General features: G+C 34.4%; 2 protein-coding genes across 4 annotated transcripts; one reads left to right on the top strand and one right to left on the bottom strand.

The window, feature by feature from the left end:
* Positions 1-30: 30 nt before the first annotated feature.
* LOC105330349 (glutamic acid-rich protein) lies at positions 31-10,551 on the top strand. 3 transcript variants are annotated; one of them, XM_011431984.4, is made up of 5 exons: positions 62-167; positions 276-329; positions 4,696-4,842; positions 5,032-6,158; positions 7,052-10,551. In XM_011431984.4, the coding sequence occupies exons 3-5, from the start codon at positions 4,718-4,720 to the stop codon at positions 9,325-9,327; spliced, it is 3,528 nt and encodes a 1,175-aa protein (XP_011430286.3). In that variant the 5' UTR covers positions 62-167; positions 276-329; positions 4,696-4,717; the 3' UTR covers positions 9,328-10,551. The 3 variants fall into 3 exon arrangements, with proteins under 3 accessions (XP_011430284.3, XP_011430286.3, XP_011430285.3); XM_011431983.4 differs by lacking the exon at positions 276-329 and adding an exon at positions 2,742-2,767 and having other exon boundaries at positions 64-167; XM_011431982.4 differs by lacking the exon at positions 276-329 and having other exon boundaries at positions 31-167.
* A 1,824-nt stretch (positions 10,552-12,375) lies between these two features.
* Positions 12,376-15,030, bottom strand: LOC105330350 (neuronal acetylcholine receptor subunit alpha-6-like). Its single transcript, XM_011431985.4, has one exon. It carries the CDS (start codon positions 14,528-14,530, stop codon positions 13,301-13,303), a length of 1,230 nt encoding a protein of 409 aa, XP_011430287.3. The 5' UTR covers positions 14,531-15,030; the 3' UTR covers positions 12,376-13,300.
* Positions 15,031-15,940: the final 910 nt, after the last annotated feature.

Here is a 15,940-nt window from a genome sequence, read left to right as displayed (position 1 = left end):
AGTGAATAAAAAGATATAATACTTTTACCAGTATAAACACAGGGTGTGTGTAAAATTAAGTCAACAGTCACCGGAGCATTGTAAACACGAGTCTGTCGGCATTGCAATGGATTATTTACATCTAGTTTCATGTAGTAACGGCGCAATGGAAGCAAACCAGATAAAATGTAAGTATCCTATTAATTAAAAAAACCTGAACAAAACATCGGGTTATTATTAAAGATGACCATACATGTTGAATGATAAATACATTGGAATTACTTACATTGTTTCAGAGTAAGATCTTCGAGTTGAAACTTGCTTGACAAGTAGAATTTTCACGTGGTTCGGTATGTTGATAGACTGACACATGTATCATTTGTGTATGCGTAGGCTAGTGTCAATTTGAAACGCTGATCATTATACTCAGTATTAAAATTATGACATACATGCATGTGTATATTATACTTATAAATGCATGAATTCACGAATGAATATCTGATTGATGATTATAACGAACATTAGATTATCAAATAGTAATACACAGACACCTGCACCGTTTATTTTCCTTATAATAAAAATATATACCCTCCACCTATAGTAATAGGCAGACCCCAGGTATATATTTTTATAATGAAAAAAAAAACCCATATAACATCAGGTGCATGTGTAATATAGTATGTGATTTAAACAAGATAATAATCTCTCTCTCTATCTCCTTCTCTCTCTCCTTCTCTCTCTCCTTCTCTCTCTCTCCTTCTCTCTCTCTCTCTCTCTCTCTCTCTCTCTCTCTCTCTCTCTCTCTCTGAGTTGTAGAAGTCCTCCTTTTTTTGATTTAGAACTAATGATATCATTCAATTTTAATCCCTGGACCTCAAAACACCCCCTAAAAATGTTTGTTTCTGCCATGAGTAATTGATCTTAAAAGCCGGAACAATTAGTTATATACGTAGTCTGATTTCACTGCTTTGGAGACTGTTTCTATTGTATGAATCACCTAACCAGAGTATTTCCCCTTGAATGTTTTCATACACCAGCAGAGTATTTCCCCTTGATTGTGTTCACCCCATAAATGAACAAGGTAATTTAATATTGTCTATTCACTTTAATCATGAATTCATAGTGGCTCAACATACAGGTCTAACTATTAGGGAATTTATTATGTGCATGTATCTCACCCTATTAATAACATGTAATATTAGGATTTTTATATAGAACTTGAATTACTTGCATGCTGACATTCGAGTCAGTTAGTAAGGAACTGGTAGTATAAAGACATCTTATATTTCATAAAACCTACATGAACAAATTACATTAACATTGAATGGACCCATTTGTACAGTGTAATATGTTCAATTTATTTGATTAACAAATATTTGCATTTTTCAGTGTCTTTGTCTGCGTATAACACTATACAAATCAATTTTGTAATACATAGTCCAATACTTTTCATCAATGACTATTTTTAATTATACAATTGCTGAAATTTATATATATATATATTACTAAGGAATCATTCTTTGAATATTATGAGCTAGGTAATCAAATATGGTCAAGCTTGATCAAATCTATCATTTAGCCCATCAGGCTTAAACTAATGGATTTGATCATACCTGACTATATTTGATCACCTCATAATACTCAGACAATAATTCCATTTTCCTTTGAAAAAGAGGGGAAATGTAATCAATTGTTATCCCATCCTCTTCTATTTCAATAAATATCAATAAGAAGCTAAGAAAATTGAGATGGTATTATTTCTACAAGCATGATGTAGAGCAATTCTTTATTTAGACCCAATATATCTGTACGTGTCTATGATTAGACCAACTATAGTGACAGCTTGCACGTTAAGGAGTGTTGATTAATCTGTAAGACATACTTACAGGGTTGTCTCTAAAAATTGAAGTAGAAGGAAGAAGTAAATAAGTAGATGGGGGTCTGGGGGTCTAGCTTATAGCTAGATTGTGTTTGGAATGCAATAATAGCCGGGTAAGTAAGTAATTATAAGCGGGGGAATTCCCCGCCCCCCTGGGTCTCAGAGACAACCCTGTACTTTAGGAGATATTGGTTTATTCAATTGTTTTCCTCTTTAAAAACTGATTTAAAGAATGCAGATCTCAATGAACAAAACGTACAAGCTGTATTATACATTATGCAAAGAATTTAAATCATTAATTATTCATTAATGATTGGAGGCTCCTTTAAAAAAATAAAGAATGTTAGAATAACAAATGCAACTGCAACATTCCGTGCAAATGATCAGTTTTAAAAATTATTTTTAGAGTTTAAAGAAAGGAATTGAATGTGTTACTGGTAAATACATTATTTAGCCATAGCACCAGGGTTCATCAGATTATTAAGCTATTGTGAAAGGTGATTAATTAGTGCAAGACAATGCATATTTAAAACTTTGAACTATTTTCTGAGCAATGCCAATGGCATGTTTCTATAAAATTAATCATAATGTGATGGCATTGAAGAACAGTTTTTTCCCTTTTATACTGTACATATGGATATTGGATGATTATTGATTAGAAATTTCTTCGTTTGGAGTTGAAAATGAGGTGGCTGGAGAGTTAATTGTATTGTGGTGTAGTAGTATGTTGTAGTTGCCATGACAACTAATTTCATGCCTATAGACTCTCAGGCGACCATTTTCCTCTGCATTTTAAGTATAAAGCAGCTGCTTGATAAAATAAAAAGTTTGCCCATAGTGTATTGGAAATTTACTTTATCTGCCATTAATTTTAAAATTACAGTGCATGTTATGTAGGATTACACTAAGGTTTGTAATAATAATGGGATTAAGTTAACTTTTTAAAGTCTATTAATCAAGTTATTGTTGCTTTAATCGATTTTTATGAAAGGCTGGTGGCAGAAGACTAAAACATTATTCAAGCTGTATTAATGATTCAATTAATCGAGCTAAAATTTCTTACTAATTTTTGCAGTCAGGTTCAGTCAAAGACAAATTTTAATAGAAATGATGAGCATTTTGATTCATTTGTGATTTGAGTTTGTCATTAGATTAGTATATTATTAATAAAATGATCTGTATTAAGTAAGCCAGTAAACTAAGGTTGCATTAAGAACGAACATGCTTAAAATGAATTGATGCTTACAGCGAAGTGTATTTCATTCCACAAGACTTAATTACTTGTTGTAAATTTGACGAATATAAAATTACGCTTATAACAAAGTTAAATCACCAGTCCCTGCTACTTCGTTACAAGCATGTTTTACTGTACTTGCAATATTAGTCAAAGACGTTCAGAATTACTGCTTCTGAAACCAAGAAATATTGTATCCAGAACAACTTTGCAATACATGTACTGCTTATCAAACAAAGGTGGAACAAGTGGATACAGATCATGTTATATCTTTTAAGATTAAAATGAGTATGCATTAAAATCGTATTTATTGTAATTTTTCGTACACTTTGTAAAATATGAATCCAGTTAATACCTCGACTGACACTCCTCAATAGCTCGCAAACAATGATTGTAGGGGATTTCTTTTGGATCTGGATATGCTAGCTAGCTATCACTTGTAATATCCATTGCAGATAGAGAGTACAATAGAACTGATTAAACTTAAATGAAATCTAAATACAGACCTTTTAAGAATTTTGATAAACGTTATATGCTCACTAGTTTTAAGTACAAAGTTATTCTAATTATGTCACATGGATACCCATACTCTAAGCTTACAGTCAATGGTATTGCTTTCTTTGTTATTAACAAACTTGAAATATTACCTCCCATATTTTTGTGTGTTTGCAGTGTGTTCTGGGGTAGGTTAAGAGCAAGGTGTTGGGGGGGGGGGGGATTAAGGATAAGGGACAAGTGTTTGATGAGGAGAGAGAATTGTTGCCAGCTAAATCTATTCATTCACCTTTATATATACAAACATATATTTGCAGTGTGGAGATTTTGTTTGTTGGAATTTTAAAATTCTATTTACATAATGTAGCTTTTTCAGCAACAGAAAAATGAGCATGGAATAGAATATATTCAGTTAGTTGAAATCTCGAAAAGCAAACACACCTAAAATTTATATTGTTATTCTGTTTCTTTTAAAAATTTGCTCATGGCTTGGATATATTTATTGCAAACTGATCTTTTGACAGTTTCTGTAAGCTTGATAATTTGATCTTATTTATTAAGCGCACAAACAGTGAGATCTATTAAATATGCATAACAAAGATCTTTGTATTGGATAAGAATTGACAAGATTTTTAAGGGAGGGAATGGTAGCAGTAGTAGTATTTTTTTAAATATTCGGTGTTGATAAATTGTATCAGAAGATCTGGTATTTAAACTGCTGACAAGACCTAGATTAGAATTATAGTGTGCTGGCATGCCGATTAAATTTAAAACTAATTGATTTAATGGAAATTCTTAAGATGCATGATTTGTATTATTGTTATTAATTAACAAATTATATAGTACCAAAATTGTAAATATCACAGTAGCAATAAGTACGTCTTTCTTTCAGCTATTATCTAAGTAGTTATTTTTAAATCCATAGATAGGACTGATAAAAAAAAATTACAGCAATTTATTTTATAGTGTATTAGTAATGAATATATAATGTTTAATAAACAAGAACAGTAAAACTCATTGATCTTAAGCTTTGAATTTTAAATTATGAGAGATGAATCCATACAAATAATAATTCTTGCATGATCATGGGACCATTCTTCTTCATCAGGTAGTTTATTCTACATTGGAGAATGTCAAATGTGAAAGCTTCACACTCCAAGAGATCCAAACGAACGCTCAATATACTGGAACAGATTGTGAGAGATCAGGTGCTTGCAGACGAGGAAAAGGGGGAAACAGCAGAAAGTAAAACAAAGTGTGTTGTTTTTTCAATTAGCACTTCTTGACATACATGTTCATGAACTACCAACAAATAACATAATTCATAGTTTAGTGGTATAAGTTGTTTCCTTTAAATTGAGTCATGTTGCTACTTAAATTTGAAAGAAAATTTGAAAAAAGACCTAAATGCTATTAATTCATACCGTACTTCATTCCATTATAGGAAAACATCTGATAAAGACAAAAAGATGAAACCCAATGGAGATGTTAATCAAAATGGTTTTGAAGAGAGAGGAAGAGAAAGGACCAGAAAGTCTAAAAATGACAAGAAAGAAAAGGAACTAAGCCAGAACTTTTACAAGTCTATTTCTGTTCCTAAAGCTAGTTCTCAAAATAGATCCAGATCTAACTCCGGGTCATCCAGCTTCTGGTCTAATGGAAAAGATTCAAAGGAGCCTATAAGATCAAGATCAAGGTCATATTCGCCGAAGTCACCAAGTTCTAGATCCAGATCTAGATCCAGATCCAGACAAAGATCCAGACAAAGATCTAGATCAAGGTCATTTTCCCCATCTAGTGACAGATCAAGAAACCTGTCTCTATCAAGATCCAGATCCGGGTCAAGATCTAGATCAAGGTCATTTTCTAATTCTAGTAGCAGTTACAGATATTCACCGAAATCACCAAGTTCTGGTTCAAGATCTAGATCCAGATCCAGATCCAGACAAAGATCTAGATCAAGGTCATATTCAAGTTCGAGTTCAAGATCCAGATCCAGACAAAGATCCAGATCTAGATCTAGATCCAGACCCATACAAAGACCCAGATCAAGACAAAGATCTAGATCAAGGTCAAGGTCTAGATCAGCCTTATTAGAAACATTAAGATCCAAATCTCCTGAGGAGCCATCACAATCAACAACGAAAAGTCTACCAGTTCGTTCAATGAAAGTTAAAGATAAGGACACGATGAGTGATATTGGTGGGGGTAGCAGCAAGAAAAAGCCACCCTCAGGCCAGAAGAAAGGCAAACTTTTGAAGAGAAAACAAATTAGGAAATTCAAATCAATGGAAATAAATCCGGATATATTTATTGAAGAAAGGCTACAACAGAAGTATCGGGAACTGGAGGAAATAATGAAGGGAAAGACTGTCAAGACAAACACTATAACTAGACAATATATTGGTCAGATGGAAACATTGCGTGAGCAGTACCACATGGTGAGTCATGGGTTAGCTCCTCCTGGAGTCATTTTGCCTAGAAGCATGTCTCAGGAGCTGAGGATCAAAGGTCACCTGGATCACAGTTCACATGGCAAGAGGAGGCCATTGTCTGGAGGAAGCTTTAACAGTAAGTATTGTTTAATAGGTTAAATACATCAATACTACTACATCATTATTATCATTATGTATACTATAGATTCTATAGTATGTACATAATGGTAATAATGGAGAATGAGTATGCTCAATAGGAAGGACTTTTTTAGTATTTTGCATGTATTTTCGACAGCTATATGTTCACCAAGGCTCATTAACACTACCAAAGTAAATTTGCAATGTTTATTAGGAGAAAGTATTTTATAATATTTTTTGCAAGATACATGTATTATTAGCATGTTTTTCAAAACGTTTTTAAAGATCTTTTAGTCAAAAATTCATTTTGACATTTGGATGACTTAGAAGTGTTTAATAACACTAATGTTGTTTGACTTTTAAATCAAATGTAAAAACCAATGAATTGGTGCTCCAAATTGAGACGGCTTTTAAAGTAGAAAGTAAACAAAAGGACAGCAAATTTTGATATAGTGGAATGAAGCCTCTGTCCCTTTTAAAAACACTGGTTGTGTGAAGTTTTGAGGTTTTGCCATGTTGCTTACCAGTAGTGTTTTATCTTGATCACACAGCCAAATGTAAATGGTTTTGGACAGAAATATTGACAAAGGACTTAGTAATTGGGAACGAAAAGTGAAACCAGGTGTTTTAAAGTTTTATTCTGCTTCACATTTCTAAGATTCATGTGGAGTCTGATCTGGAGGATTATAGTATTTTTTTTTAAAATAAAAATTGAGGAAAATGGCAGATAGAAATTACTATGATGTTATAAAAGTGTTTTTTACTTATATGTATGTAGATATTGATAATGGTCTAAATGAAATTCTGTTGGTATTTATTAGTATCACCAAAATACTTTAACCTTTACACACATATAGAACACTAAGGATGTGATGCTATTTGGTTTTGTAGGTGAGCTATCAAATAAATCCACAGATATGGCGTACCGATCCATGCAAAACATTATCCACTACTCCCAAAACCCACATCACGAATATCCCCCATCTAAACCACGAAAGAGAAAGTCGAAACGCAAAAACTCCGAGTCTACGATAGACAACTCTTCATTCCACTCCCAAACCACTGCCACTACATTGAAAACTGACCACTCGACGCCATTGTCAACACCGAGGACCCTTCAGGAGCAAGAGCAGTTGAACTACCACATCAAATACTCCAGTAAAGAGGAGTTACGCGAGTGGCTGAAAAAGAAAGACAAGCTCCACAGAAAGAAAGTGAAAGAAGAGAAGGCGAAAAAGAGGGCAGAGCGGGAGAAGATGGTGCTGGAGGCCAATGAAAAGTTTGAAAAGAGAATGGAAGCTCAGAAGGTATACAAAAAGTGGGCTGAACAGAAGAATAAGGAGATTTCTGAAATGAAAAGACAAGAGAGGAGGGAACACAAGCGTATTCTGAAGGAATATGAAGAAAAAAATGAAAAGAAGAATATACGCCCTGAGTCTGCACCTCTCAAACGTAGAGAAACCTCTACTGGTGGTGTGAAAGTGGAAGGAAGAGCTGAAACAAATGTCAATCTACGGGAAAAATCGAAGAAATCAGGAAACGAATCAACGTTAACGACCACTCCTCATCCACCGTCTTCGAAATTCATTTACAAAAGACCCGTTGCAGGGAGAATTAAACTCGCCGTAAATGGTAAAAACCCAGATAGTCAAAATACGGACAGAGAGAGACCCAAAACAGCGTCATCGTCACGATCAAGGAGTGCCGAGGGAAACCGAATGTCATACGACCAATGGGTGACGCAGAAGCGAAAACAAGACCAAAAGAAAAAGGAATTGGAAGAACTGCAAAAGAAAGAGCAAATGTCCAAGTCAGACCCCGACCTGAACAAGATTATTCCAGATATCGCCAAGAAAAGGGTACACAACGTTCTGGAGGGCAAAAAGAGGATCGATACTGGAGTTAAACGAATTGATGATAAATTGAACAAAAAATTTGGAGGTGGAGATTTTAAATCGGAAGAACAAGAGAAAGAAGCCGATGAACAAGTTCGATATTCTTACCGTTTGGAATCTGACAGGTCCACCACACCAAGCACATCAGGTCAGATGAATGTCTCAGGAACCGCCATTAAACGTCCTCCATCTGGTGCAAGGCGGCCCCAAACAGCTCCAGCTGGCAGGGTTCCACCCCCAAAGAAATCCTCAGGATCACCTCGTCAGGCCGTGGTTCCGAAGTTAGAGGATGTGATGAATGAAGAGAATACGTCTAATCCGTTCCAGCTCCCGTTTCCTCCAGAGGCTGGCGTCCCAAAGCACGTAGCTTCCAGACAGAGGAAGCTGTTTGCGGAACAGGTTTGGGAAAGGTTGGAGAGTGAGGAGAGACCAGAACCTCAGGGTAGCGATGTTCCAGATCCAGCTACGTGTGTGAGTATGACCAGTCCACCAGCAAGTGACGCTGGGGATAAGCCAGAGCCAGCCAGGAAAAAGGAAAGCAATGACAATGAAAAAGACGGAACCGACAGCAATGAATTGAAATCGGAAGAGCGAGAAGAAAAGGACGATGTTGATTCTGAAAAAGATTTAGTGTTTATGACTCAATTTAGCTCAGTTGATAATTTAAACAAAATTGTGAATGACAATTCGGAGGCAAATCAAAAGACAGAAGATGTTGAAGCGACTCCTGAAATCGAAAAACTTGATTTAGATTTTACGAAGGATTCTCAGAAGGATAATGTATCGGATCAAGAGGAAAATTCAAATGAAGTGGATGGCGATAAAACGGAAAACAAAAATCTTCCAAAGGTTGACGAAAAAGGAGAAGATGATTCAGAAGAAGAGGCTAAAGACTCAGTGGTAGACGATAACAAAACCAGTGAAACGAAAAGTGAAAAGGAAACCGATGAAACAAAGGGTGAGAAGGAAGAAACAAAGGGTGAGAAGGAAGAAACAAAGGGTGAGGAGGAAGAAGAGGCCGTTAGCTCAAAGACAATAGAGAATGATACCGAAAGTTCTCAAAATGTAGATATTCTTACTTTGGACGTCGAAAACACGACTCGAAGTAGCAAAAGAGTGTCGTTTAACGAAGCTCCCGAGGTGTTCCAAACAGAAGAGTGGAGTACAGACACGCAAACACCGGACGAAGAAAGCTTCAGATCTGGACTCGACGACCCTGCAAATTCGGGTGAAAAGGATTTGATCACATCTAGTCTTGACGACGATTTTTAACTTTCTTCTAGGTGCATAAATGTCCACTTGTTCTTCTAGGTCTGCTTCTTTCTCCCTTTTATTGGTTATAGTCAAGAGATTTTTACTTGTAGAACAGTGCAGTATTAGAAGTTAGGTTTATATATTATGGTTGTCATGGTCAGTCGTAACAAAACATCGCCTCACTGCAATTCTGTCAATAAATATACACCCACCATGCAATACTGAGTACTTAATACCTGGAGTAACAAACTTTAGACTAAGTGTTATCTGTAGCCATTTTGTCCAAAATTAGTAATATACTACTAAACTAGTCCCTTTCTGGTATTTTTCCAGGTTTTGTATACTTCATAATCGGCATTGTAGAATCTCACGTTAAAACATGAACAAAGTTGTACGCAATCAAAAATTGCGATAGTGATGTCCACAGGGTTTATTGTAAACCCTCCTCCCATTATAGCTTTTTGTATATTTCTTTGTGTTTATAGGGCAGCGGCCAACGTATTGTTCCTCCACAAATTTTTATTTTTTTGTTGCATTGGTCTATTATTTAGTCTAAAATCGCGCGTTTAAAAATTATGTGAAGATTGCTGCAAAAGGGGTGGGTGGTGGGTAGTAACACATGTACATGAAATAGAAAGTGACGTGGCTTAATCTGTGATAGTGCTATTTGTATTGTTGACATTTTATGTAACAGTTTTAACTTGCATGTAAGTTGCTCAGTACTAATATCTAACATAGATACTTTCTAATTAAAAACTCATCCTAATTAATTGTTAGGATGTATATTTATGTTTATTAATTATACATATGTATATATTTTGGGATGTTAATTACTATACAGAAAATAATATGGTTTTGTTGTTCAAATTATAGGTATGTAAGTGAAAATATATTTCAAAAATGAATAATGAAGTAATTACTGAATATATAAATACATGTACAATTCCATTTGGATCGCCTACAGTTATGTCGTTTGTGTTTTGGTGCCTTCATTCGGTGTTTATTAGGTTGTGCAACATGTTTTGTTAAAATCTGTGATCAAATTCCGTCCAAGAAATGAGATGAGATGACATGAGAGAGAGAGAGAGAGAGAGAGAGAGAGAGAGAGAGAGAGAGAGAGAGAGAGAGAGAGAGAGAGAGAGAGAGAGAGAGAGAGAGAGAGAATGTGTGTTAATGTATTGTTTAGATTTTGTACTTGACAAAGTACCGGAGCTTTGTAGAATAAATCAGTCTGTTATTGAATCGAAGTTCTCTTTTCTTTAAACCCCCGTGTCTATAACGGTACAGAGAACGACAACTCTTGTAGACATATATTAATTTAATGGTTATACCATTGCAAAGAACCATACTCTAATCTTGATGCTAATAATTATATTGTCCTTTCTGATATATTTTATTTTATCAAATGAAATATACAACATGACTACTTTAGTCATGTTGTATATTTCATTTGATAAAATGAAATATATCAGAAAGGACAATATGAATTACTTTGGATGTGGATGGGCCCGTAGTTTTGTATTATTTTTTTCAATAGAAGAACTGCATCAATCTTCCATGCTAAATTTAGCAAAGCTATTAAAAAAAGTCGAAAAATATATTTACGCTATTTCGGAAAAACACTATAAAGACGTTCATTGAAATAGATAAAAATAACTTCGTCAAAGATTATTAGTATATATGATGGGAAAAAGCTTCAGCAAGTTTGATAATTTAAAACATATTCAGATATTTTAGAAATAATTTTAGTATAAAGATGAAAAATAGAATTAAGAAGATGCGGCGCCAGTGTGGAAAAGGTATACATTTCTACAGTGGAAGCAAATATGAACTAAGTGGATTGCGTTGATTAAGCAAATTACAATCGAGATATCCGATTTTAGTAGTAGGAACATGAACTGACAAATTTAAAGCATTAAATCAAGTGTAAATTTTATTTGTATTTTTGTAACCTGTTTTGAATAAATACACATTGATAAATGTTACAACGGACCCCAGTAGTGTTATCGGGAGCACCGAAGTTAGTGACTCATATTTAAATCTACCTAGTATTATTCCCTCTATTTCTTACGGAAACTAAATTTAATTCATAGCTCTGTAGAAACAGTTCTAGCTATAATATAAACAATGAAATGCTTTCTTTAATATTCATGCGGGTTCATGCGGGTTATGAAGTTAGCAATCAATGCAGATTTTTTTTAACGCGGGTTATGTATTTTTTCTGCAATGTCGCTACCTTCATATCCCGAATGAATCGCCAAAGAAAGCATTTTTTTTTTGGTTTAAATATATATACACAAAGTGCATAACAACCTCGGCCTAATCAGCGAAATCCAGCACACGAGCAAAGGTCATAAAATGTCCCAAAGTTAAACACTTCTGTTTTCCATGCGATTCGTTTAATACCAATACCAACCCAAATTTTTAGTTCATTAATAGATTACGCACGGCAAAAAATCAATTGAGACAACAAAGTTCATTTGCTTTCAATTGATTCTGTGGCCTACATCGGTACAGATGTAATTAAAACTAACGAACCTGTCTCGACCATTGTGAATTCTGTCAATTCATTACACTGAAAACTTTGGCGCATCTTTTTCATAACAAATATTAATTGTATTTGATCGTTACCCTTCACAAACTACATACAGGCACTTCAATAAAGAAAATTACGTAATGATCACTATAATCAGAGAATTCAGACACATACAATAGAGAAAACAAAAGATCGCGCAACGAAGACTTATCGGGGGTCAATTATATTACCAATTATATAACTTCACTTTTCAAAAAATGTGTTGCATAGAATTATTTTTGTAACAGAATTTTATAAAAAAAAAATAATTTACAAACAAGAGTAGTACCTTTACCACTTAAAAAAAGATAAAGAAGTAAATAATAATAGTTGTTATACTTTATTGCAACAACTACATTCTACTAGTACACTTCAACAACACACTGTGTGTCTTTAATTTTGTGGACCTAAAGTAAGGTAAAGCAGCCTCTACCATGAACATATATATATATATATATATATATATATATATATATATATATATATATATATATATATATATATATATATATATATATATATATGCAGTTTGTACATTAATGATCTGTATTTATGCAACATAAACCATTTGATGTCTCTATATTTATCCTGTCTGAAGCAGATACATGTACTTGAATCAGTGTTATAAATGCCATACAAATGAAGGGTAATTAGTTTAGTTTCTAACTCAGTTTGAAAACTATAGATTTCTTCTTTAGAAAATAAAAAAAAAACTACTGGTAATACAATTACAAATACAATTAAGTACACATTATTTCCAATGGATTGAAAGTAGCTTAGAGTCTGCAATGCCAAATGAGTAAACGAATGCAAGATATCAATTAAAATAACGTCGGCTTTCTAACGTCAGGTGACCGCGTGAGAGTGAAACTGATCGCAACAGCATATGCGGCTTTCCTTTGCACGATCGAACAAATATTTATCACAACTTTGATGAGATTATACTATTTGTCTTTTCGATTAAGTTCCCGGAACATATTTTTTAGGTTTATAAATGATCGCTTGCAAAAAAGAAAACCACATACATGTGACATGTTAATTATGATAATGTGCGGTTTTAAAGACTTCAACCGTACATATTCAACTAAATAAAATTTTTCTGACATTAAGTTGCTGATATGGTATCCGGTGTTCTCGTCCAATTCGTTCGTGGAACTGTTAGAAATCAAATACAAAATAATCAATGTTAATTTGCATTCCATAAAAAAGTTTTTAAAACTTTAAAAGATACAGTTTGTTGTCTATGTTTTTGAAAACAAATTGTTATCATGAAGAATACTACCAAATGACATGAAAAACTGCAAGTATTTATTATCAGGGTAGGATGATGAAATTAGAATGAATATTACTGTAAATGATAGATTGCTTTGGGCAACAAGATATCAATGCAATTCATACTTTCATTATCATAAATTTCTATTGCATAGTCATTACAAAAAACAACACCGTTTGTACGGTAATTGCCAAAAGGGAAAACATCAACATGAATTTATCAAAACACTTGGACACCATTTTCCACGTCACAACTATGTCGTCGTCGTCATCGTCGTCATCATCATCTGGAATCTTTGATTTCTTTCCCGCGTTTTCGTTAAAGGCCTCTACGGTTGTTTTGTTCTTGAAACGACAAACTTTTCGATAACAGCAAAATTTCACTGCTCTTGCGACACGATTTGGTACGGGACTTTCAGAGTCATCCCTATGGTGGAACGTCAAGCCTAAAATCACAATCAAACAAATCACAGAGCTCAGAACCAGATCCCCAAGAAGGAAATAAGACAACAGCGCTGTCGGTGTGGATGTTTTGGGCAAATTGTCACCAACCAGAGTTAGAAACACCGCTATGGCCAGGAGCACAGTGATGGAATAAGATACCCTTTCGCCGCTATCCACTGGTAAGATGAAAACTAATAAATTCAAAATCACCATGAAAACCATCGGAAGGACAATGTTGATAACAGCAAAGGCTGGGCGTCTTTTCATTTTTATATCAACGCTTATGTAGGACATAGTGGAGTCTAAATGGGACTTCAACTCTTTTTCGATTATGTCCCAGGTTCCATGTTCAGAAAAATAAGCCGTCTTGATTTCAGGAGTTTGAGCAGTTGTAATGACTGCTTCTGGAGTGTAACCCCAACACATAAACATCACATTGCAATTTTGCGTATCAAAGGGGTAATACGTCACATCTACCTCACATCCGCTGGATATGACGTCACCTGGTGACCAATAAGCCAATCCATTGTAGACGTATGTGACAGGTAATATTCCTTTACCTAAAGTTCCAATTTTGTCATACGGATTCCCAATCATCAAATTTGGAATCCATACTTTTGTTTCAGGCAGCTCAATAGTGAAAATAGAATTGTGCGAACTCGGATCCCAAGACAATCGTGAATCAACCCACGTAAAAGTAAAGAAGCCGATCAATGAAAACTTGCCGTTTACTTCGTCGAATTCCTTGAGCCCTACAAGGTTAAACGTACCATTCACGTAAACAGGCGCGTCCGTCGTGGTCAGTGGTCGTACGTCTTTGTTATAGTTTGTTAATAAAGTACTGTACAGGTTTTCTACGTCTGTGAGATCAGCAGAGAAATAACCATCTAGATACATCAGCCACAGTACGAAGCAATGAATCCTCATCATTTTTCCCAATTGAGTGTCATTTAACCTATTTTGTTGTAGGTTCACCTGTATGCATGAATAGCTGTCTGGTTTGAACTCCTTCAAGCAGATTAATCTTTTTTGGTTGGTTTTAAATCGCAAGTATTGCCATCTTCTTAATTTTCTTTTGTGCTTCGAAGACGCGAACTCTTTATTTATCTATTGAATTTTTCACACTCTTTCGGACTACACAAGAATTAAAGGTATTACACGTTTGACCAGAGCAGGTATTCAGGTATTAATCAACTGTTGTAGTATACGGAGGGCCGTTCCTATTGCCGGTTGTTTCCCAAGAGAAGTCTTCAAAGCATATGAATCAAAGGTGCAAAATCCATCATTGCGCATGCGTGTATTGAAGATCAGTCGTGACTTTCTAAAACTGTTGCAATTAAATGATTTCCAACGAAGCAAATCAAACTATTAACGCACAGGTATTACATTATGAACTATATCTTTGTTAACATCTGAACTAACAGAGGCAGTCAATCAAGCGACCATTACTTTGTGCAAGTATCAGGTATCTGGCCAAAACTGCGAACTCTACCAATTATGCTATTAATTGACAGGCTTATATTGTTCTTAAAATCCCACTGTAGGCGCGGTTAAATATTAATGCTCAGACTTGTGCGTCAATCTATCAAGTGCATGATGTTGATTGAAATGCCTTGTTTGGACTTCTCGTCGAAAGACCCTTCACATTCTTACTTGTACTGCGTTAAAAAAAATACAAAGAAAATTTGTTCTGGGATCTTGATTGTTTCGAAGACAACATTCGAAAAAACGCGGTTAAAGTTTGCTTTTTCTAAAGCTTACTGCTGAACATGTATATGTAGTATATATGCATTTTAGCCACGATCTCATAAATGATGCACATAGTTTCTTTATGGAAGGATAAAAGTCAGTAAATAAAATTAATTAAAAGACAACAACTTTATTGAAATATTGGATTTTACCAATAGATTTCTAGTTCACATTATGTTTTTTAAGTAAACATTATTCGAGCACTGATATTGATTAATCGCAAAAATATTTTGTATTGAAAGAATAAAAAAACCGCATTAAAGGGAACTTTATCTGATCTAAATTAAACGGTTCTCTAATTACTGATGCTGATCAAATTAGGAACAGTGATTAGGAAATTAATACTTAGTAGTCGTAGTTCTTAATTAAGACAGTAATTGACCGAGAATAGATGCGAAAAAATATCAATTAATCGAGTTCATGAAAATGAAGCAGTATAATTTGTAATTGTTAACTTTTATTTTACTCTGACATATTATTGTTAAAGGGAAGGAAAAGAATATTTTAACAACCTCCACGTGCATGGTCTGCATACATCCACTCCACTATCCATGACATATTCAATCCTTTAATTTGGTAACTGGGCTTTTA

Source organism: Magallana gigas, chromosome 5 (genome assembly GCF_963853765.1).
Source record: "Magallana gigas chromosome 5, xbMagGiga1.1, whole genome shotgun sequence".
Taxonomy (NCBI): domain Eukaryota; kingdom Metazoa; phylum Mollusca; class Bivalvia; order Ostreida; family Ostreidae; genus Magallana; species Magallana gigas.
This window is presented reverse-complemented; position numbering and strand designations above follow the sequence as displayed.